Raw genomic sequence first — 19,346 nt, 5'->3', positions numbered from 1 at the left:
CGTTTTTTCTCGAAGGAGGCTGCTTTCCGAAACGGTGGTAGTGTTTAAATATTGACGATTCAAAAACGATTCATTGTGAAGTTTACTTGAATAAAATTGATTTGATTTAATTTGATAAACAATTGTTTAAAGTGAAGTAATATTCAGTAATTATCCAACATCCGACAAACACGTTGTTTCTTCTTGAGAAGACGTTTTAGAGATTATCCCGCCATGTCATTCCAATGTAATGTTTCAGTGGAACAATTGTCACTTTATCGCAATAGAATCGGTATGTAATCATAGCCGTTTATCCGTTTTCCGCTTGAATTTTATTGTCCAGTATTACCATCGTTAACATTTAAATTTGGTTTTGATATTACGGAGTACGATAAAATCATATAGGTTCGGTTGAGTCCCTGTAGATAAGGAATAGTTGAAGTTGGATTGGAATTGAATCGGGAACGTATCCTAACCGTTGTAAATTATTAAAATTTACTCAGTATTCAAAATACGAAATAAACTTACTTGTGCCCGGGTTTGTACTCGCGGTTTTTAGTCAATATTCATTGACAACCTCGACTCATAATACAAATATTGATTTGAACCCACAAACAACACATGCGAGGAGAAAGCAAAGTTTCATCAATTACATCCGTAATCAAGAAGAGCCTAAACATTCCTTAGAGACCGACAGCGCGCCTACAAGCCAGGTTTTGCAAATGTCCACGGGCGGTGGTAGTCATTTTCCATCTGGTGAGCCTACAGCCCGTTTGCCCCCTATTAAAAAAATCTGTAGACGATGAATCGAATTATAAAACCAAAATGATGTCCCTCGACGCGCTGGGTGCAGACCCGATGTCATTTTATAAGTATTCCCGATCTGTGATATCTCCGTCCGCAGCCTCTCTCGCTCCGTTGCTCATCTCTCGGGTTACGCGGTTTAGTAAGGCTATCCTTCCACTAGCGTTACAGTCTCAGCGTTTCATTAAAATATAGCCCCGTGAGAAGTATTATGTTATGTCCGTAATATTTCATTACTGACTGGACCGATATTAGCTGTATAAATATTCATTACAACATCGGTGTCACTTACTTTACAATGTGAATTAATTGCAGTCTGTGGAAATTATTTATAACTAACTATACGACTATATTGTGTCAATATTTTGCAAGTAACGAAGCGTCGCAAGGCATGTTCGAATATTTGTGTGCGCGTTTCGTTGGGTTTTGTGAAATTAATAGGTTACGTTATTTTTGAGAAAATTTAAATTTTATTTAATTCACGTAACCTAGAAATTCTTAACCACATTGAATATAAAAAATTGTATTATTAAAAAAAATAAGTTTATCTTCATAATAATAGTGCTAACAATGTTGTATTTATTTTGCAAAGTAAATAGAAAAAAAACCAACGGCTTTACGTGCTATCCGACGCAGGGGAGTGTAAACACTGGCAATTACCAAAACCCGGGCTGATACTGAGAATTGGTCGACAGAAAAACTTAATAACTTTTTACGGGTATCTGAACCCAGCACTTTAGGGTCTGCAGCCCAATAAGTTAGCCAATAGACCAACAAGGCGATTAATCAACCTTTATGATTTGTATGACGTCTGTTACTACAGACGACGTACTTGTCGTAATTGACATTTCCATCCGATATACCGACCAATCTCGTTCGTATTTTTCCATCGCGTCCCAAAGGCGAGATAATTTATACTGACACTACTAAATGCCTAAAAAAACCTAAATTCGGTATAAAAGTAAACTCTATTTTACAGCAACACTACTTTTAAAATGAAAAACTAAGTCTCTTCTTTAAACTACACACAAATATAACAATCAATGGAATTGATTGAAGTCAGTTAAACGGACCAATAGCAGGATACCAAATCAAAAAATAGAAAAATAATAAAATACTTAAGGAGATTATAAGTGTATTTAGGAGGCCGAGCAGTGATCAATATAAGCTCTCTCTGAGACGCCGTAATTATCGAGCTCTAATCTTATAAGATGCTTTTTGAATTGAGTTTAAACTGGAACGAGGGGCGCTGAAAAGATGATTCAATTTTTAATGAAATTGTGTGACTAAAACACTTCAGGTATATCTATTTATATAGGTACGAGTCGCGGTGTATGCTAGAAGTAGTCAAGCTACTAGCAATGTTGAAAGGAAATTTACTTTATTCAATTACAAAACTAAAACAAAACTGCATATACTAAAATACATTTGTATAATAAAAATGTATTTCAAATAACTTCTAAGTCTTATTAATAAATATTTATGATGTACAATTTAGTCAGTAGCGTATTTATAGACGCATGTAAGTACATAAGTATAGTAGTATATTATAAGGCGAGTGTAAAATATTTAACATATAACTGAATAAATACACGTTATCATAAATTTATTAAATATTTGATGGAAAATATAAATTGTTATATGCGGTTAATGTAACGTGTGGTAAATAATCGTTAATACGTGACTATAATAGTGACCTATAAACTCCGTAATGGTGTCTCGCAGGGGACAGTTTGAGGTGCCATGTTGTTTTTCTTATATGCTAATGAAGTTTCGTGAGGATGTCATTTTCAATTGTGTGCATCAACGTATGTTTAACATGTGTGTGTGTATCCCGAGTCACGACACAGCTCGGCTAGCTCGCGCGTGTCTGATTACATCTCAGCCCAGCTGAGGCGAGACACTTCAGCTTTCTTAGAATACTCTGTTCATATCAGTTACGGAGAATACGTGTGATGTGATGCGCTTGAAAATATACTTTTAGTATAATTTAGTCTTAGAATTGTAGTTAGTTATGAATCACCATCAAGTTGGGTTTGTTAAAAAATAACATATTTGATAACAGATTTATTGCAAAATTATTTAAAATTTGAATGTTAAGGCAACTGTAATATGTCATTCACACGAGTTACTTCATTAATGAGGTATCAATAATAATTAGTCCACAATACTGTAGCGATTTTTAGAAGCGGTAGACATTCGTATTAGGTATATCGTGTTCAAGTGTAATCTAACAAAGTTAATTAAATTGTATTTTATAAGCTTTTAAAAAACAATAAATTTCAAAGGTTTAAAGTTAAAATGATGGAGCGGGTCTATTGTTGTAGCAACAAACAAAAGAAGTTCCTATATTTTATGTTAACCTTTAGTCTGTTAATAATTACCAAGTAAAATCTTATTCTCATTGCTATGTGCATAATGAACAAACGTTCTCTATATAAAACACAATATTGTGACAGCTCAAACTACACACAATGTCATTCTATTGTAATCACAAAATATACATATCTCTAAGAATGCGAACAAATTCTGCTATTGTCTTCACTGTAAAGCAACGGATAGCTTCGCCGTTACAAAATTAAGTTCTGCATAAGGCATGTGATACACATCTATGAGAATTCCCCGATTAGAACGCCAAAGTGAGCCGCAAGGCCTGCGTCTTTCTTTATTGTGCCGAGATATGCCCCGATAAACACACGCCGTTTCCTACGTATTCGCAGTCAGCTGTTTGACATTCGCGTCACAATAACCGGCGCAGTGAGCCGGCGCGCTCGCCTGCGCCTTGCGAATCCGCGCACCATCGCGCTCGTCCGCGAGCCGCCATTTTTATCGATCGGACGGAACCCGCCGCGCCCGCCGCCGGGCCGGCGCTGCCCGCTCCCGCCGCGCACCGCAGCGCTCCGTGCGCTACGCACCGTTCGCGACGAGCGCGGGGCGGGAGGTGCCGGGCGGCGCAGGCGCGCGGGCCGCGGCCACAGTCTCGCGCCTGCCGCCGACTAGCGCGCACGTCCGCGCGCCTTAGCTCGCACAATCAGCTGATCGGCGCGCGCCCCGCGGCGCACATGCCGTGAGGCCGCGCCCGTTACGATGACGGGCTACGCCCGCGGCGAGGCCGACTTCGCCGCCGCCGACCGCTTCGGACGGGACGCGCGGCCCGCCTCGCTCGCCCCCAAGGATTACTCGGTGCCTTTACACGTAGACTGCAGTATCGAATACGAGCTTCCCGACTGTGCCAAGCCACCGCAGGGCGTCAAGATCGAGCCGCTGCTCATGATTCACCCGTCGCACTTCCGGAGGCTCGAAAGCCTCAGGCGGGTGCCGTTCGTCAACAACCTTCCCCGAGGAGATGTAGCCAGCGCTGCAGGAGCCGCGGCGACAGCCTCGGCGGCCGCTCCAGACGCGAGAGCGCGAGGGAGAGCGGTCCGACGCTGCTGTCGAGCGGCACCAGCCCCGCCTGCGCCACCGCCACAGCCTGCCCAGGCGCAACGCGCCCGAGCCCCTGAGGACGCTCGGCGTTACCGGTTCGAGTATGCACCGGAGGGCGGCGGCAAACTAGCAGCACGAGCTCGACTCAAGCCTCACCCGTACCTGCCGCCCGAAGCGCTCGACTGTGATATAGCGCGCGCGCTGCCGCCCGCCGCGCACTACGAGCGCTTCGACAAGCGGGCGCTGCAACAGCTGCCGATCTACATGTAGCCGGGGCCGGTCTCTGTGATGTTTCGTTGTAATTAGTTAGTGATAAGTGCCGCGCGGTGCGACCGCGCCGGGCCCGGGCCCGCCGCCGCCGCGCCGCGTATGAACCGAATACCAAATAGTACCTATGTGCGTTGATATTGTTTGAACGTTGATTTATGTGTTTCTGTGCCGGACGATGTGACGCGTACTCGCCGCAGCCCGCCGGCCGTCGCCCGCGCGACGACGCCGGCGCATACCCACCAACGAAAGTATTTATTCGCAGTCGCCGTAACCGATGCTTCATGATAAATTATTGTACCGTCGCTAATTCGTTGCGTATTTCTGTATAAGATATCATATCGATAATAATTATATGTTCAAAAATTGTATTATAATAAATATGTACCTATAGAGTAAAAAAATGAAAGTGAGAAAAATATTACGAATAAAACTAGAAATAGTTATGTTTTCGAATAGGTGATGAGTTCTAGAACAGTCCTGAGTGGTAAACTAGAATCGTACTCTACTCTCATTTTGTAAGCAGTTATGTTTGTTAAAATTATATATAAAGAGTCCTCTGATGAATAGTCTGATTAACAAATATTCGGCATGTAAAAGTCTTTATAAAACGCTTACTTAGCATATCATAGTATTATATTGTGTCATAGTCCAATGCCAAAAATATAACTATCTTTTTACAAAAATCCCTAAAGCATCGTTTTATTTACCTCCAACGCGACGATCCAAGTTTCCGGTGTCCGGCGTCCGGCTATCGATGGGACAAGCATCCCAGTGTGTGGTGTGCGGAGTGGTGTTGAGATAGAGTTGACGAGGCATAGCCTCCCAGTGCCTTATCTTGGATGTTTTGTGCTCGGGAACAGCCCAGGATAATGGATTGCACTTACACTGAAGTAAGTATAGCTCTCGATCTTTGAAACTCGGTCAAAATCGAAATTGAGTGACGTTAGTGCAACGTTATCAAAGATTTCCTGAGAAAAACGCGTTGCTAATATTTACTCTGCGAATAATTCCAATAGACTCATACTTATCGATATATTGGCTTACATTCGTTAGTAATATTAACAAAATCGTTATTTACGTTTAATACTACTACTAGTATATAAATGAAGTTATATCCAAACCATTTCTATTTAATATTATTCGGCAATTCAAAACTTAAGATGTCATTCTGACGCGCATTTAACCAATACAAATAATCATGTTCTAGTAATATTCAAGTCATAGAATTAAATTAGAAATTAATGTAGATAAATCAGCTATAAACAACATTAGAATGTTGATTTTATAATACATTCCTTGAGATAAATGAGTAACAGTATTATTCTTCGATAAACCAGAAACGAGCGACAAACAAATTACAAATTAAACAGCGGTGAACACGGGTTGATTCATTTATTTAATGTATGACAAGTTACCCTTACAATGTTTACAAACACTGCTAGATTTAGACCTGACTTAGTTAAATTTTTGCAAAACGGTTGTAATAAAATTTATCATCGTATACTTTAATTTTGATCTTTTGTCTGATTGCACTTAAACGTCGAACAAAAGGATAACTGGGCATTCTTCTAACATAATAGGTGCTTAAACACAATGAAACGAATAATCCACGGTCGAAGAAGAAAATAAGCAGTTTTTTTTTAATACGGCCATTAAAGTAAAACAGTTTATTATTCCACACAGAGCAGCGTATATGCAATTAACCGTGGTAAAACTAATGAAGACGCAGTCGAATAGCTTAGAGCAGTTTTAGTGGAAACGTGGTCACGAAGCAAGCGGCAAATCGACCATTAGCGCGGTACGCACGCTCCCAGACTATTCCATTATCCGACATCAGAGCGAGCGACGCTGTTAAATTAGCATCCATGTAATAAACACGAAATAAACATCGAGACTAATGGATAATAGCTGGCCGCCCCCTCGCTTCTCCTGGTCCGAGTTCATTCCTTCGCCTTCATAAGAGAAAGAATTATATTTCATCCTACGAAGGGGAGAATTAGTGCTATATTCATTTTATCAGCACTGCCATCATAAAAAGTTTATTGTTACTTTTTACGGCTCCGATACTGCCTACCCAGATTCGTATAATACGCTTTGTAACGGACGCCATATATACAGCTGTAAACAAACAAAAACTCATAAAACATATTGGGTTTATTACTATTTTAATAGATAAACTAGTCTAGACTGTATTTAAAAGTCTTGATTAAAAATATATAATTAACTGAAATCATTTTATACATGTTAAAGTCTGGTAACTCAAAATGAGTTTTGATAAAATCTTACGGTGAAAATAAATTGTCGACTTTTTAAATTATTGTTGCATTAACTTTGATGTGCGTATTAAAATAATTACAGGTATTTGCGAGGTTTAAACGAGCTTGAGATAAGTAAATGTGTACTCGAACATGGCAATACAAGTATGAATGATGCTCGCAAAAATATAATGGCCTCGTTGCGCTCTGATAACGTCGCTTTACGATCAAAGTAGCAATTCTGTAATTACCGACTTCCTCAGAACGAACGCTCCCGCTAATTCTTACTTAAGGCGGCACGTTTCAAATATGCCACAAACTTCGAATCCCAAAAGCGAGTATAAATCGTTGGTATTATCTCGTAAAACGAATATCCAATTTATGTCCGCCCTCGGCCGTGCTCGCTGCCATAAAACATAATATTATCGACATCGCCCCCTCCCTAGGCGATCACGAAACTAAGCAAGCATCGGCCATTTTTAGTGCCAAACTTGACGGGTGGGAGTCCTGGTTTTCCATCCTTGTCTAGCCGCCGCATCCTCCCAGGAGTAAAGAGGATGTAAATAGGGTTCGGAACTCTTTCATGTTTCGTTCGTGGAACGTTTTGCTCGATTTCAGGTACCTCGTAAATAAATACGTTGGATAAACAACTCTAAAGTTAATGCACACAACAACGCTATTTACATTTTCGAGTCTTATCTCTGCGCTATGAATAAGTAAACTGATGGTTTCAACAGTGGGTTGTCGGTAGGATTGAAACTAATAAATTACAGCCCTGTGGGTGTCACAGCCTCCAGATGGTATGCCGCAGCTTTACACCGAAATTTACTTAAGAATTATTATTTATACTCTTATCTATTAAACACATTTTAATCTAAATCGCATTCAGTTACATATTTACAATTTCAAATAGATATACAATTATTCATTTGCTAGGGTCGCATTTCATCCAGGGCTATATAATCAAATTGAGAATGTAACTCTTTTTGTAAGAAGTCGTCTATTATCACCTGGGTGGGCGACGGACGTCGAGTTGCGGCGCGGCACGCACGTCTCGACGCAGCGCGGCGTTGTTTTGGCAGCGACAGCGCGTTGCGCCGCGATCAGCTGATTGGCGTCGCGGCTGTGTGCGTGCGGGGGGCGCGCCGCTACGTACGCGAGCGCACACCCACACACCCGCACCGCACAGCTGATGCCGACGTTGATTGCACGTAATTAAAGACTGCGCTACACTGCGCTCCATACATCGAGTGGATTGTAATACGAATACGAGTGAAATATTGATTTAACGTAATTACTGTTATCGGTAATGAAATGAGTGCTTTTAAAAAATATACTTAATTGAATTTCCAACAACTGCATTATGATTATAATATGGTTTTAGAGAGAACGTATTAAATCTGTTAAGCGTTCTATTGTAGTGTCGTGCACGCTATGTTCGCTATAAAGTTTTAGAAAAATCTAAACGGTATGCTAGTTATTCTTAACTAAGTAACCGTATGATTATACCTAAAGGGGAAGGCATACTAAATGTCGTCAATTATTGACAATGTATATTTTATAACGAGCGTTTTGGTTTTAAATTAATGTTACTGTGTATATAATTATTGGCTTTTAAATATCGCAATAATTTCATAACTAAAATATTTTCCGTAAAATTTTACATAATAAACATAAAACATAATCAGCCTGTAAATTTCCCACTGCTGGGCTAAGGCCTCCTCTCCCGTTGAGGAGAAGGTATGGAGCATATTCCACCACGCTGCTCCAATGCGGGTAAAATTTTACTTTCATCATATACATATTAACATAGCCTTTAGCGATCACCGATTGACGTTTACCTGATTACAATTAAAATGTATATATATATTACTGGCTAACAGAAATTATTAAATTGTAATTCATTCTCCGCAATAATAACCCATTCAGTAGAATTTTAAATGATGAGATCTAGACTCAGTATATAAAATCTATAGTAGAGAAGATTACATTTTATTCGAACTTCAAGAGAGTTCGTTAATTGATATAAATGTCAATTCATATATTAATAATTTTCGAATAAAAGTTAATTGAGATAAGTTTAAACGCATTAATAAATAAAAATAAGAACACTTTGTTGGAATCCAAAATTATAGGCATTCTATTCGTGGTGTACAGGCGAAGCGGCATGGTTAAACATAATTGCTATTTTATCATTGCTCATATTTATTTAAAAAAAGTAACATGAATGCCAATTAAAAAATACCCATACTTGGTAATGCCACATTGTAATATTATCTGAATAATTACTAAGTCAATTAAACGAGAAATTTTCATAAGTCTTTTGATTGCAAAAGTAATTAGTGTAAGTGGAGCATTAACATATGAAGTAGCTTAATTTTTTATTATACATTTTGTTCTTTGCTCTTTAAAACTTCAAAAGCAAAACCGGAATTAATTTTCAATATTATCACACTTTTAAAAATAACCCTGTTCGGCGACGTTTACACATAATAGGAATTTAAAAATCGGACTTCCCAACAATGTGTCAATACTTCGAAAATATTTTTCGCGGATGCAATAAAAACACAGGCTAATGTGTACCGTCGGTATGTGTAGTCGACAGTCGACACGCACACGACCGAAACAAGGTGCTATTGTTTACAAAACACTGAACGGAAACGTTGCGATAATGCCTCCAGGAAACTCAATAACAACAACGAATTTAATTAATATTTTATACTTATATCTATAAACTTAATTAGTCGCCTTCAAAACAGAAGGTGGTCGGCCATTCGACCGGTATGATGAACTAATTTTGATTATTATCTTTTATTACTTAGGGTACGTATATATATACCATACATACCCTATTTAATAAAAAAAGGGTTACAAGGGTAATCGCATTGCATTTTTAAAAATAAATCCACCCCTTAGTGTAAATTAAAAGGAAGGGAAAGTAATGAATTTAATACTTCAATTCATACTTAAAACGGTACTGCGCAATTGAGCTGCGCGTTTCGAAGCCTTACCTGCTCATATTAAACATGTACACAATTTACTGAATTTATTAAAATGGAAAAATAAATTTAAAGTATACTATTATTTGTTTGGGTAAAATAAAAATATGTCAGTTCAATTAAAAGCGAAAATTAATATAATTATATAGAGGAAAATTGTCGAGGACAAATATTATGTGAATATTTATATATTTATAATACTTATTTAGTACTTACCTACTTATTTCTAAAGCTATTTGCCATATGAATACAACGTATTACTTAAAGCTGCGTATTATTTACCTTACCTTGATTTAAAACAAATATTTCAATTGAAAGAGGAATTCACATTATTTTTATCCAAAGGTTGCGGGTTCAAGTCCGAGCACCTCTGGATCTTAACGTGCTCAAATATTATTTACAGCTCATTCGAGGCAAACATTCTGAAAATCCTTGCAAGTGACGACAATTTATATCGTGAGACAACTCTTAATACTATGATTATAATTATTTATTTAATATTTTCGAAGCATACATACTAACAATTTCTATTGAAACAATTCATTTAAAATATTTTAAATCCAAACTTTAACTATTTTCTTAACATACAAAACATGATCCCAATACATATTACAAGTCAGTATGTATTATATATTATGTATATACCTAAAACTATTTATTTGTCGCTTAAACCTTTTAGTTGGGATATTATTCTTTCGACGATCTTCAACAATCATGATTGGTTTTATTTCAGCAAATTAATAAGAAACCTGCGTGAAATATTCATCTAAAGCTTCCTCATGAATCATCCCGTCCATTGGTGAAAAACCGTAAGAAAATCCCGTCAATAGCTTTTGGGTTTATCGCTATCAGATAAACGGGGAGCGTATAATTTGTAATTTACAAATCAACTAAATCAAAGTCGAATAAACAATAAATTATACTGACTATAAGGTTCATTTATCTCCCCGGCTTAAACACCTGTTCTTATATTGTTTGTAACGATCTTGGTTAACTAAAATGTCGATGTTATTGATGGTAGTTATCAATAAGATAGTTAATAATACTTATAACGATTCAACTAACGCCTGCAGATGCCGTACTGTGAGGAGCAAGTACCACGTATATCTAATCGCCAACTGTATCATTGTATACATGGAACTTTAAATCGTGTTATACTATTAACGCTTGAATATAAAAAACTCGATGAAGCGATGACACTTGGAAGAGTTTATCGATCTTTACAAACATCACAATCATATAAATTATTCGAAATCCCAAGCTCTCATTTACTGTGACAATAATAATTGTATCTAATTTATTAAACCGAGGATTAATTACATCTATGACGAGTCAATCGAAATACTTATCAAATAATAGAAAAATAAGACCCTTTTTGGCAAACTTACGTTTATAAATTAAAATATTGTTCTTCTAAAATGGCGTGTAATCTTTTTTGATTATGTATTAAATGTTGATGTATACAATAAAAGAAAAAAAAAAGCGATTATATGGTCCAGTGGTTAGAACACGTGGGTCGTAACCGAAGATCGCGGATAAACATCTGAGATTCCACGTGTTTAATTTGTGTATAATTTTATTCATCTCGTGTTCGGCGCTGATGGAAAACTTTGTTCATAATAAATTCTGCCTCACGCGTATTCAATTTGTAGTAGAGCAGCGTGTTGAAATAAAACCTAAGCAGGATAAGAGACTGTTACTAGAGCTTACTCAGGAATAACAAGTAACATCAAGATGGCAGATAAAGTTTGAGAAGTACGTCATCAACAGTGTCATGGCGACTGGGTGCAATTTATAACGTCCGTCGGCCGAAGGAATTGACGTGTAAAATGTCAGCTGATGTCTGATTGTCGAACATTATTGATTAGATTTGAAAGTAGTCTCGGTCCGGAGTCATTTTTCTACTCCAGTGAATCAAGAAATGAATAAACACAACGGAACGGACGGACGCTGATTACTTTTTTGTGTGTAATGAATTGTCGCATGATGAATTATTAAATATTAAATGATACGAAGCGTTAAATGTATTTGCAATCCTGTGACTTTTTATTCATTATAGAGACAATGGCTGATTTTGATATAAATTTGGAGCGCTTGTTTAGAAGTAGTTTAACGAGTCATAAAACTGTTCAATGCGGGTGGCTGGTGGTGGTGGTCTCGAGTTGTTTTTTTCAAGTATTCCTTCCCAATCACGAGTATAAACAAAATGTATCCACACGAAAACATAGTAGTGGTTATTCCGAATTCGAAAAGTGGATTTCAAAAATCACACTTTATTGTAATAAACATGTTTAAAGTAATTTCGAAGTGTTTATAATATGTAGTAACAATGTTATTTATTGTCTGACAAGACAAGTCCATACTTATTTATTAAATACAATAATAATACTACCAGTTCAGTACGCTCCGACCCTTTCTATAAAAGACAATCAAATCTCTGCCAATATTGTAGTTGAGTAAGTATGATTTTTTATTAAAATCCTGTATTTAGTTTATTGTAGAACCAATAGTTTAGCCTTAGTTATGCGAACAGTAGAATAGATATGAAAGTCTTCAACTTAAACTTTATTTATTTAAATAACTTTTACCCGATTCTTCTTCTTTTATATAACGAAATATTATTATATAATTCTTTATGGGATCGTATATCGTCCGAGCTCTTGTTTAAACATACGAAATTGTAACCGGTAGTTGGTACCCGCAAGACAGGCTCGCCTAGTGCGGGACCACTGGATGTTTTGTGACTATGTTAACTTTTCATGTCAATAAATTTATTTTTATTTTATTTATTTATTAATATCCAGATATTTTATTATCCTGTGCTTCGTTGTTTACATTTAGCCTAACTGCGGCGCACATTAGCGACCGTGGGTTGTCACGGAGAGATTCTGTTGGCATTGTTTTTTGTAACGATTGTAAATGTCGGTCAATAGCCGATCGTTAGAGACATGCGTGTGGGTGTCCGCGAGTATGTGTGTGTACTGTTTCAACGGGCATTGAGTGATTAGAACATATAAGTATGTGTGAATAACATGGACCAGACATAAAAAGGGGACTTAATTTTTTTTCTTTGTAGATAAGTATTGGTATTTTTATAATGATTGTAATATTACTTTTAATAATATTACCTTTGACGTTACTATGTTCTGATACTTCATATTTTATTATATTTTACACTAGGGTTGTTATACGCTTTTTTAATTTGTAGTTTTTTTTTCATTTCTCATCCATTATTAAACGAAGCCATTCCATTATATAATTTTTAACTGAATTACATCGCAATATTTGTAAGTCTTAAATACTGATTATTTTGTATTAAAAAAAACAACTGTTTATTTAAAAAATAAATCTTATTTAGCATATAATTAAATCAATTAAAAATCTCAAAGTTTTTTATAGTGTAATATACCCTTTCGGACGCGAGCAAGGCTGGTATAATCAACCAATGAATAATATAGGTGAATTTTACGATCAAAGGCCGAGATTAAGCGGAACAAGCATGCTGCGCGCGCGCATTCTGTGAGGGCACCGGCGCCCAATTAACTATATCGGGCCGATAACACCGCGGCGACGTTTGACACGGGCCATGGGCACAAACTCCAAACATAAAAAAACTCATTATTTTCGTATTATTACGAAACTAAACGAAATAGTCAATACATACAAACATAAATTTAGTGTAGGTATATTTTCTCCTCAATCCTCTTCACTAGATACTTACTGATTTCAAAAGCATTAGTAAGTTAAACGGCGAGACGAGACTGATAAGTATCAACGAAAGAAACAAGTTGTAGCATTTTAGTAATATGTTTATTGTATTCCGATATCACATCTCAATTTATAACAGCTTTTAAACTATCAAAATATTCCTTAACATAAAGAGATGTTAGGTTTTAGCTCAAAATTCAGTTCAGGGTCAAAGTTGGCATCGGTTCCGAAGTGGATTTATACAAACAGCTTATATGATTAAATGGAATGAAGCTTAAACTGTAAGTAACAAGTACTGTGTAACACTCGACATTTCCTTTCAAAGTTGTGAGTAAAATTTAATTACAATTCAATTAAAACAAAGATAATAAAACTTTAACTGAACACATAAAACTAAAGTGTCGATTATTTTATCAAATAATTATACTTCAAGTTTCCAAGCGACAAAAAAGTGAGATAAGAAAAGGTATATCCTACATCAGTAACTTACAAATCTCGCTCACAAGTATCAGGTATTAATTGATATTATATAAGTATACCTACAATAAACGAACACATTGTCAAAAAACATTTGTTACTGTTAATGTATGTTGACACACCAATACAAGTATATGTTAAGAGTAATACATAGAAATTAATTTAATAGCAAGTATTTGTGTTTATTTATATTACATATGTTTTAATATTAAACATGAACTACAAATACTGATCAAATAAAAACCCTTTCTCGTGACTTACCTAACAACAAATAAAAGCTAAGAAAATCAAATAAATATAAGTTAAACTTAACGAACACCTCATAAGCGTCAATAGAGACAAATTGATACTCTTAATTTGATATTATTAATTTTAAGTCTACCCTGCATCTGTTTTATTAATATCGAAATAGGTTTTATACTTGATTGAAGATTATATTTATTTAAGATTGACTGTTTATATTTTTTAACAGTAGGTATATTCTCTGTAGGTGAATTTTGTAAAATAATTTGAGAAAATAAACTTTAGAATTTTTAGTACGCGGGTTTTTTTATTAAGAATTGCTTGTATTACAAATAATAATATTCAAAACTTTATTAAGTGAAGCTACCACCGGTTCGGAATGTAAATTCTACTGAGAAGACTCGGCAACAAACTCAGTTAATTAAATAATAATAATTATATTATTAATTATTTTATGTTTATAAAAATAAAGTTAACACAGCAATTTAAATAAATTTAAACATTGCCAATCATTTCAATAAACACATGAGAAAAAATATGTGGACTGTGGAGCGAATGATAAGATGTCATAGTTCGGACATATTATGTATACTGAATTTGTTGTAAGATATATGTATTTTTAAAGTCACTTCGTATCTAACTCATAAAATGTTGAAAGTTATAAATGATTTAGTGATACCCTATTTCGATCCGTATATCAATAACCTAAATGGTTTAATTATTGTAGTCAATATCGCATATTTGAAATGACTTTATGATTCAAGATTTTCGACTTTGTGTCATCAGAATAGATCTACAGATATATTTTTTATCGTTTTAAAGAAACTTCAACCAATACAAAAGCTTCCTGCATTAGCTTACCTATATACTTAACGTTCGCGGTTTGCATACCTAATTATACTGTAAAAGGGATCTTTTAATTGTAAATACTTACTGATAAAACATCTGTTTTGTAACGTGAGGTATTTGAATTGACTATTGTTTTGTTAATTTTCGTTTCAAACTAGATTTCCTCGACGGATTTTCCTCTACCGCAGGACGGAATTAATTTTAAACACTAATTAATAACTTAAAAAACTACCGAAGACGTACTTACCCGGAATCGGGTTTGTCCCGGCTTGTCAAAAATAAAGTTTACAAAGAACTTTATTAAATGCTTCAAGTAAAAAAACACATACATACCTCTAGATAAACAGTTACGATTGTATATTGACGTTGCTATTGATACAAAGGTCACGAATGTAGTTTTTGAATTTGTATAAAATTATGAACCTAAGTCGATTTGAAATGGCGGAACCCATTTGATGGATATCAGAATTTCATCAATCATAGCTGCAACTTCGTTTTTTTCCACGGGGTATAAGATTGTCACAAACAACTGGACAACTGTGGATATATGGATAATGTATTCTTAGAATTCATATAGCAATGTCGATCGATTTTTTTTAATTGTCTGTTCAAGTAGTTGGTACCGCTTTGTTCCGGTGTGAAGGATGAGTGCATGTGATTACAGATCTAAGAGAAAACATTTCAGATCTCGTGGTGGGGGACGCTTTAATTATCTGAAAAGTGCTTCATACCGGTGGTGGTGGTCATTACAGTGCCAGAATGTATGGGCGAAGGGAATCACCTATTATAAAACGTCACGGCTAAATGGAAAAATCAACAGCGCTTTTACGAATGCTGTATTTACATGTGTAATGAAATTGCAAAGTATATTTAAGTATTGTTTGTAGAATGTCGCTTAATATCGCAGTTAATAACAGTAACTAATCGATGTTGAACTCATCGAGAATAGAGAATAGTGGTGGGCAAAGACATGCCGGGACAATTTGTTTCACAAGTGTGATGTGTGATGTGAAAACACCCAGTCAAACTATAGAGTCTGTAAACAATGATACATATTTGTCATGTTCGCAGTCAAAACACATTATCTTATTCGTCGGAACGGCGGACGACCGCGAATCAATCTCCATATACCTTCGGCCACTAATAAACAGTTGCAAACACGTTGAATAATAATAGCTAATTATGAATGCTATTTATACTGCAGTTTTGTCCCGTATTAATTGGTTTCTGATACGATACGAGCTGCGCGTTCACGGATTATGTTTACGGATAATAGGTTCATAATAGTATTGAATATTTGTTTATAGGATTCGTAATAATACTTTGATGAGTGCGTCGGTTTTTTTTTTATTTATTTAAGGGCTCACAGTTGCCCGTGCCTTTTTTTACATTTTATTTTTATAAATTTTGGCGTTCTTTTATATTTTATATATTTTTTTTTGTCGTGCGTCGGTTGTCTTTTGGTTAGATATTAAGCCCAGCACCTCCCGAGGTCCTGAATTCAAATACCAACTTAAGTCGGCCCAAATACAAAGTTATTGGGTTTTTCTATTGAAGAAATCCAAATCCAAATCGAAGCCACCCAATGTCTGGAAGTAGGAAATGTGTTCACTATCGTGCCTTTGAAAGCGAGTCGAGTCGTTAGTCTTCCGTCTTAAATTTTTCCGGGCATCTCGTATTTCCCATCCCATTGGATTATGATGATGTCTTTCGTAAGTAGTTGGCTTTGAATTCGATGTTAATCAAAGTAAAAGTAAAAAATCGTAGCACTACACTCAATTATTGATGGTCAAAAATATATTTACCATCGTTTCCGTAAGAAACACGTCAGACCTAAGAAGAAACGGCAAAAGAAACTCAAGGAACTTTTCTTGTTTTTTTCAACACTGATCTTCAGAGTGCAATTATTCGTATTTCTATTTTAAACGGTCTTATGATCTCTGCATATGCCAGCCATTCGACCAACGTGTTCATAAAAGTAAACCAACCTTGTTGTTACAGGATGCATCATATACATAACGATGTGGCATTATTGAAATACGTACATACTAAATATGATCTGAATCCTTCGTTATGTCGGTGGTATGTCCGCGCAATACTGAGCTATTTGTATTTAATTAATACGCTGACTGTATTATATCTCTCGCAAGATCGTTTAGGAAAAGCCATAAATTATGAATATATGTTACAGTTCTTCGTATAATTGTCGTCGTCTTGTCTATCTGTATCCTTTAACTGTATTATTACATAAAATGAAAGAGTTTGTTTGTTTGTATGAAAATAATATCAAGATCAACCAATCTTATTTGTAAAATTATTTTTGATTTAGATTGCCCCTTTATTGAGGAAGGTATGTATATTTTTAGGTCGCCTTCTATACAACCTGGTGGACTGGCAAATGGGCCACTGCACTCAGACATTGGTACTTTAAGAAGTATTGTCTATTTCTCACTGATGTGAGATGTGCCACAACCATGGAAAGATTAGAATTTAGGGAAGATTAAGATTATACCACTTGGGCCTGTAGTTACATAATAAGACTGAAAAAAATATATAAATATAACGTTACAATAAACGGAGTCTGAGCATATTATTATTATTCAAAATTTATTAAAATAAACAGCTTCGTACTCATGAACATCGGTGACTTATATGTATATTTAAATACCAAACACTATGCCACATTCCTTGAGCAGTTTAAGTTTAAGTATGTTTGTATGTATATAACATAATATTATATATGTATACCTTGACTTAGGCTTAGGTTATAGTTTGTTTTATTAAGTTTAAAATCTGCAAATGTGTTATTTGAAAAATAATGGTACGTATTGATTATGTAACTCAGGCAATATTTTTATCAACTAAATATATAATATTTCGGACCCGTGGCTCTTGCCAATTTTTGTATGAGTTCGCTTGCAGCGTAGCCAAGAAAAGTAATGTTTTTTGTATCTATTGCATAAAAATATATATATTTGTAGGTATGTGATGTGAGTAAGTTATTACTTATTGCTAAACACAGACATATTGAAAAATCAGATAATGGCGGCTATATTTTACCTTATTAAAATTGCGTTTATACAAATTACATGTTACTATTTAATTAGCAAAGATTTAATGGACAATTAATTAATTATTACATACTTATTAAATATATATATTTGTAACACTAACCCTTGACTTAAAACCTTTAACCAATATCTAAATAAAATATTTTCGTTAAAATTATGTAATATAAAGCCGGAGTTTGTTTTGGGTGGTCAGCACCGCCCACAGACATTGTTACTGCAAAATGTATAATCCTCTCTATACACCGACAATGTGACGCCATGGGAATTTTGATGTTATGTTCTTTGTGCCTGTAACAACACTGGCTCACTCACCCTTCAAACCGGAACACAAAAATACTTTATTGTTGAATAATTGAAGATAGACAAGCCTACGGTATATTTATGTTATAATGTATGGAAATAATATTAATTAAATTTCAAATATATAAATAACAAGTCATACAATAACTCAATATACAATAACAACTTATTATAGTAAAGCATACTCACAATATTAAAAATCTGAAGCTATCCCAAGCGAATCTTTATCTGTAGCAATCCATACGACTGCGTCTAGCATTCAAAGTGCTGGCCTAAAAGGCTGTCACGTCTTGGGTCTCCAGTCAACTCGAAAGTAATTTGGAATGGCATTAAAATACAAAGTCCTCAAGGTTCTAAGATCGGAGTGTATCCTAATATAAATATAAACAAACATTTTCATTATGCTCTTTACTGAAACCATAAATCGTCAATCAAACTCAGAGGCACCAAAGGGGAGTAGAATTTTAACTCAATTGTTTGGAACGAGTTTAAAATTCAGTTGCTAGATTTGACTCACAGAATCTCTCAGGTAATGTTAAACGAAACTTGTAAAAAGCCCGAACCAAAATATCCCAATGTACGATCAAGGGTAATTACAAACAAGTTACCAAAGCATCATTGAATTTAATGAGTCTTACAATTAGATAACTCCTTGTTCTGTATATTTTTTAATAATAGTCTATATATAACATTACATAATGCTTAAGCTTATCACTGAGTGGAGTACGACCTACATACTCGTACCAAACGAGATCTTGATAAGCGACATCAATCAGGAGTCTCAGATAACGTGTTCCTTTAATATTCTACAAGCTGACAGCGACTGCTGATGGAAACGTGTTTGTGATAAAAGTATAAATTGTATCGACCATTGATACTGTGCCATAGGGTTGGAGGTTATTAAAAGATTTAGAATTTTTAAGACGAAATGGAGGGGTCATTGTTTTTATGGCCTATCTGCTGGA

At 35.5% G+C, this 19,346-nt stretch overlaps 1 protein-coding gene across 1 annotated transcript; it reads left to right on the top strand.

Annotated features, from left to right (window-relative positions):
- The first annotated feature begins 3,529 nt into the window (after nt 1-3,529).
- LOC113397047 (centrosomal and chromosomal factor) lies at nt 3,530-5,170 on the top strand. The gene has a single exon (XM_026635189.2). The coding sequence runs from the start codon at nt 3,871-3,873 to the stop codon at nt 4,477-4,479; it is 609 nt and encodes a 202-aa protein (XP_026490974.1). The 5' UTR covers nt 3,530-3,870; the 3' UTR covers nt 4,480-5,170.
- Nucleotides 5,171-19,346: the final 14,176 nt, after the last annotated feature.

This window comes from Vanessa tameamea, chromosome 19 (genome assembly GCF_037043105.1).
Source record: "Vanessa tameamea isolate UH-Manoa-2023 chromosome 19, ilVanTame1 primary haplotype, whole genome shotgun sequence".
NCBI lineage: Eukaryota > Metazoa > Arthropoda > Insecta > Lepidoptera > Nymphalidae > Vanessa > Vanessa tameamea.
The sequence above is the reverse complement of the archived record's forward strand: the minus strand, read 5'-3'. Positions and strand labels throughout refer to the sequence as shown.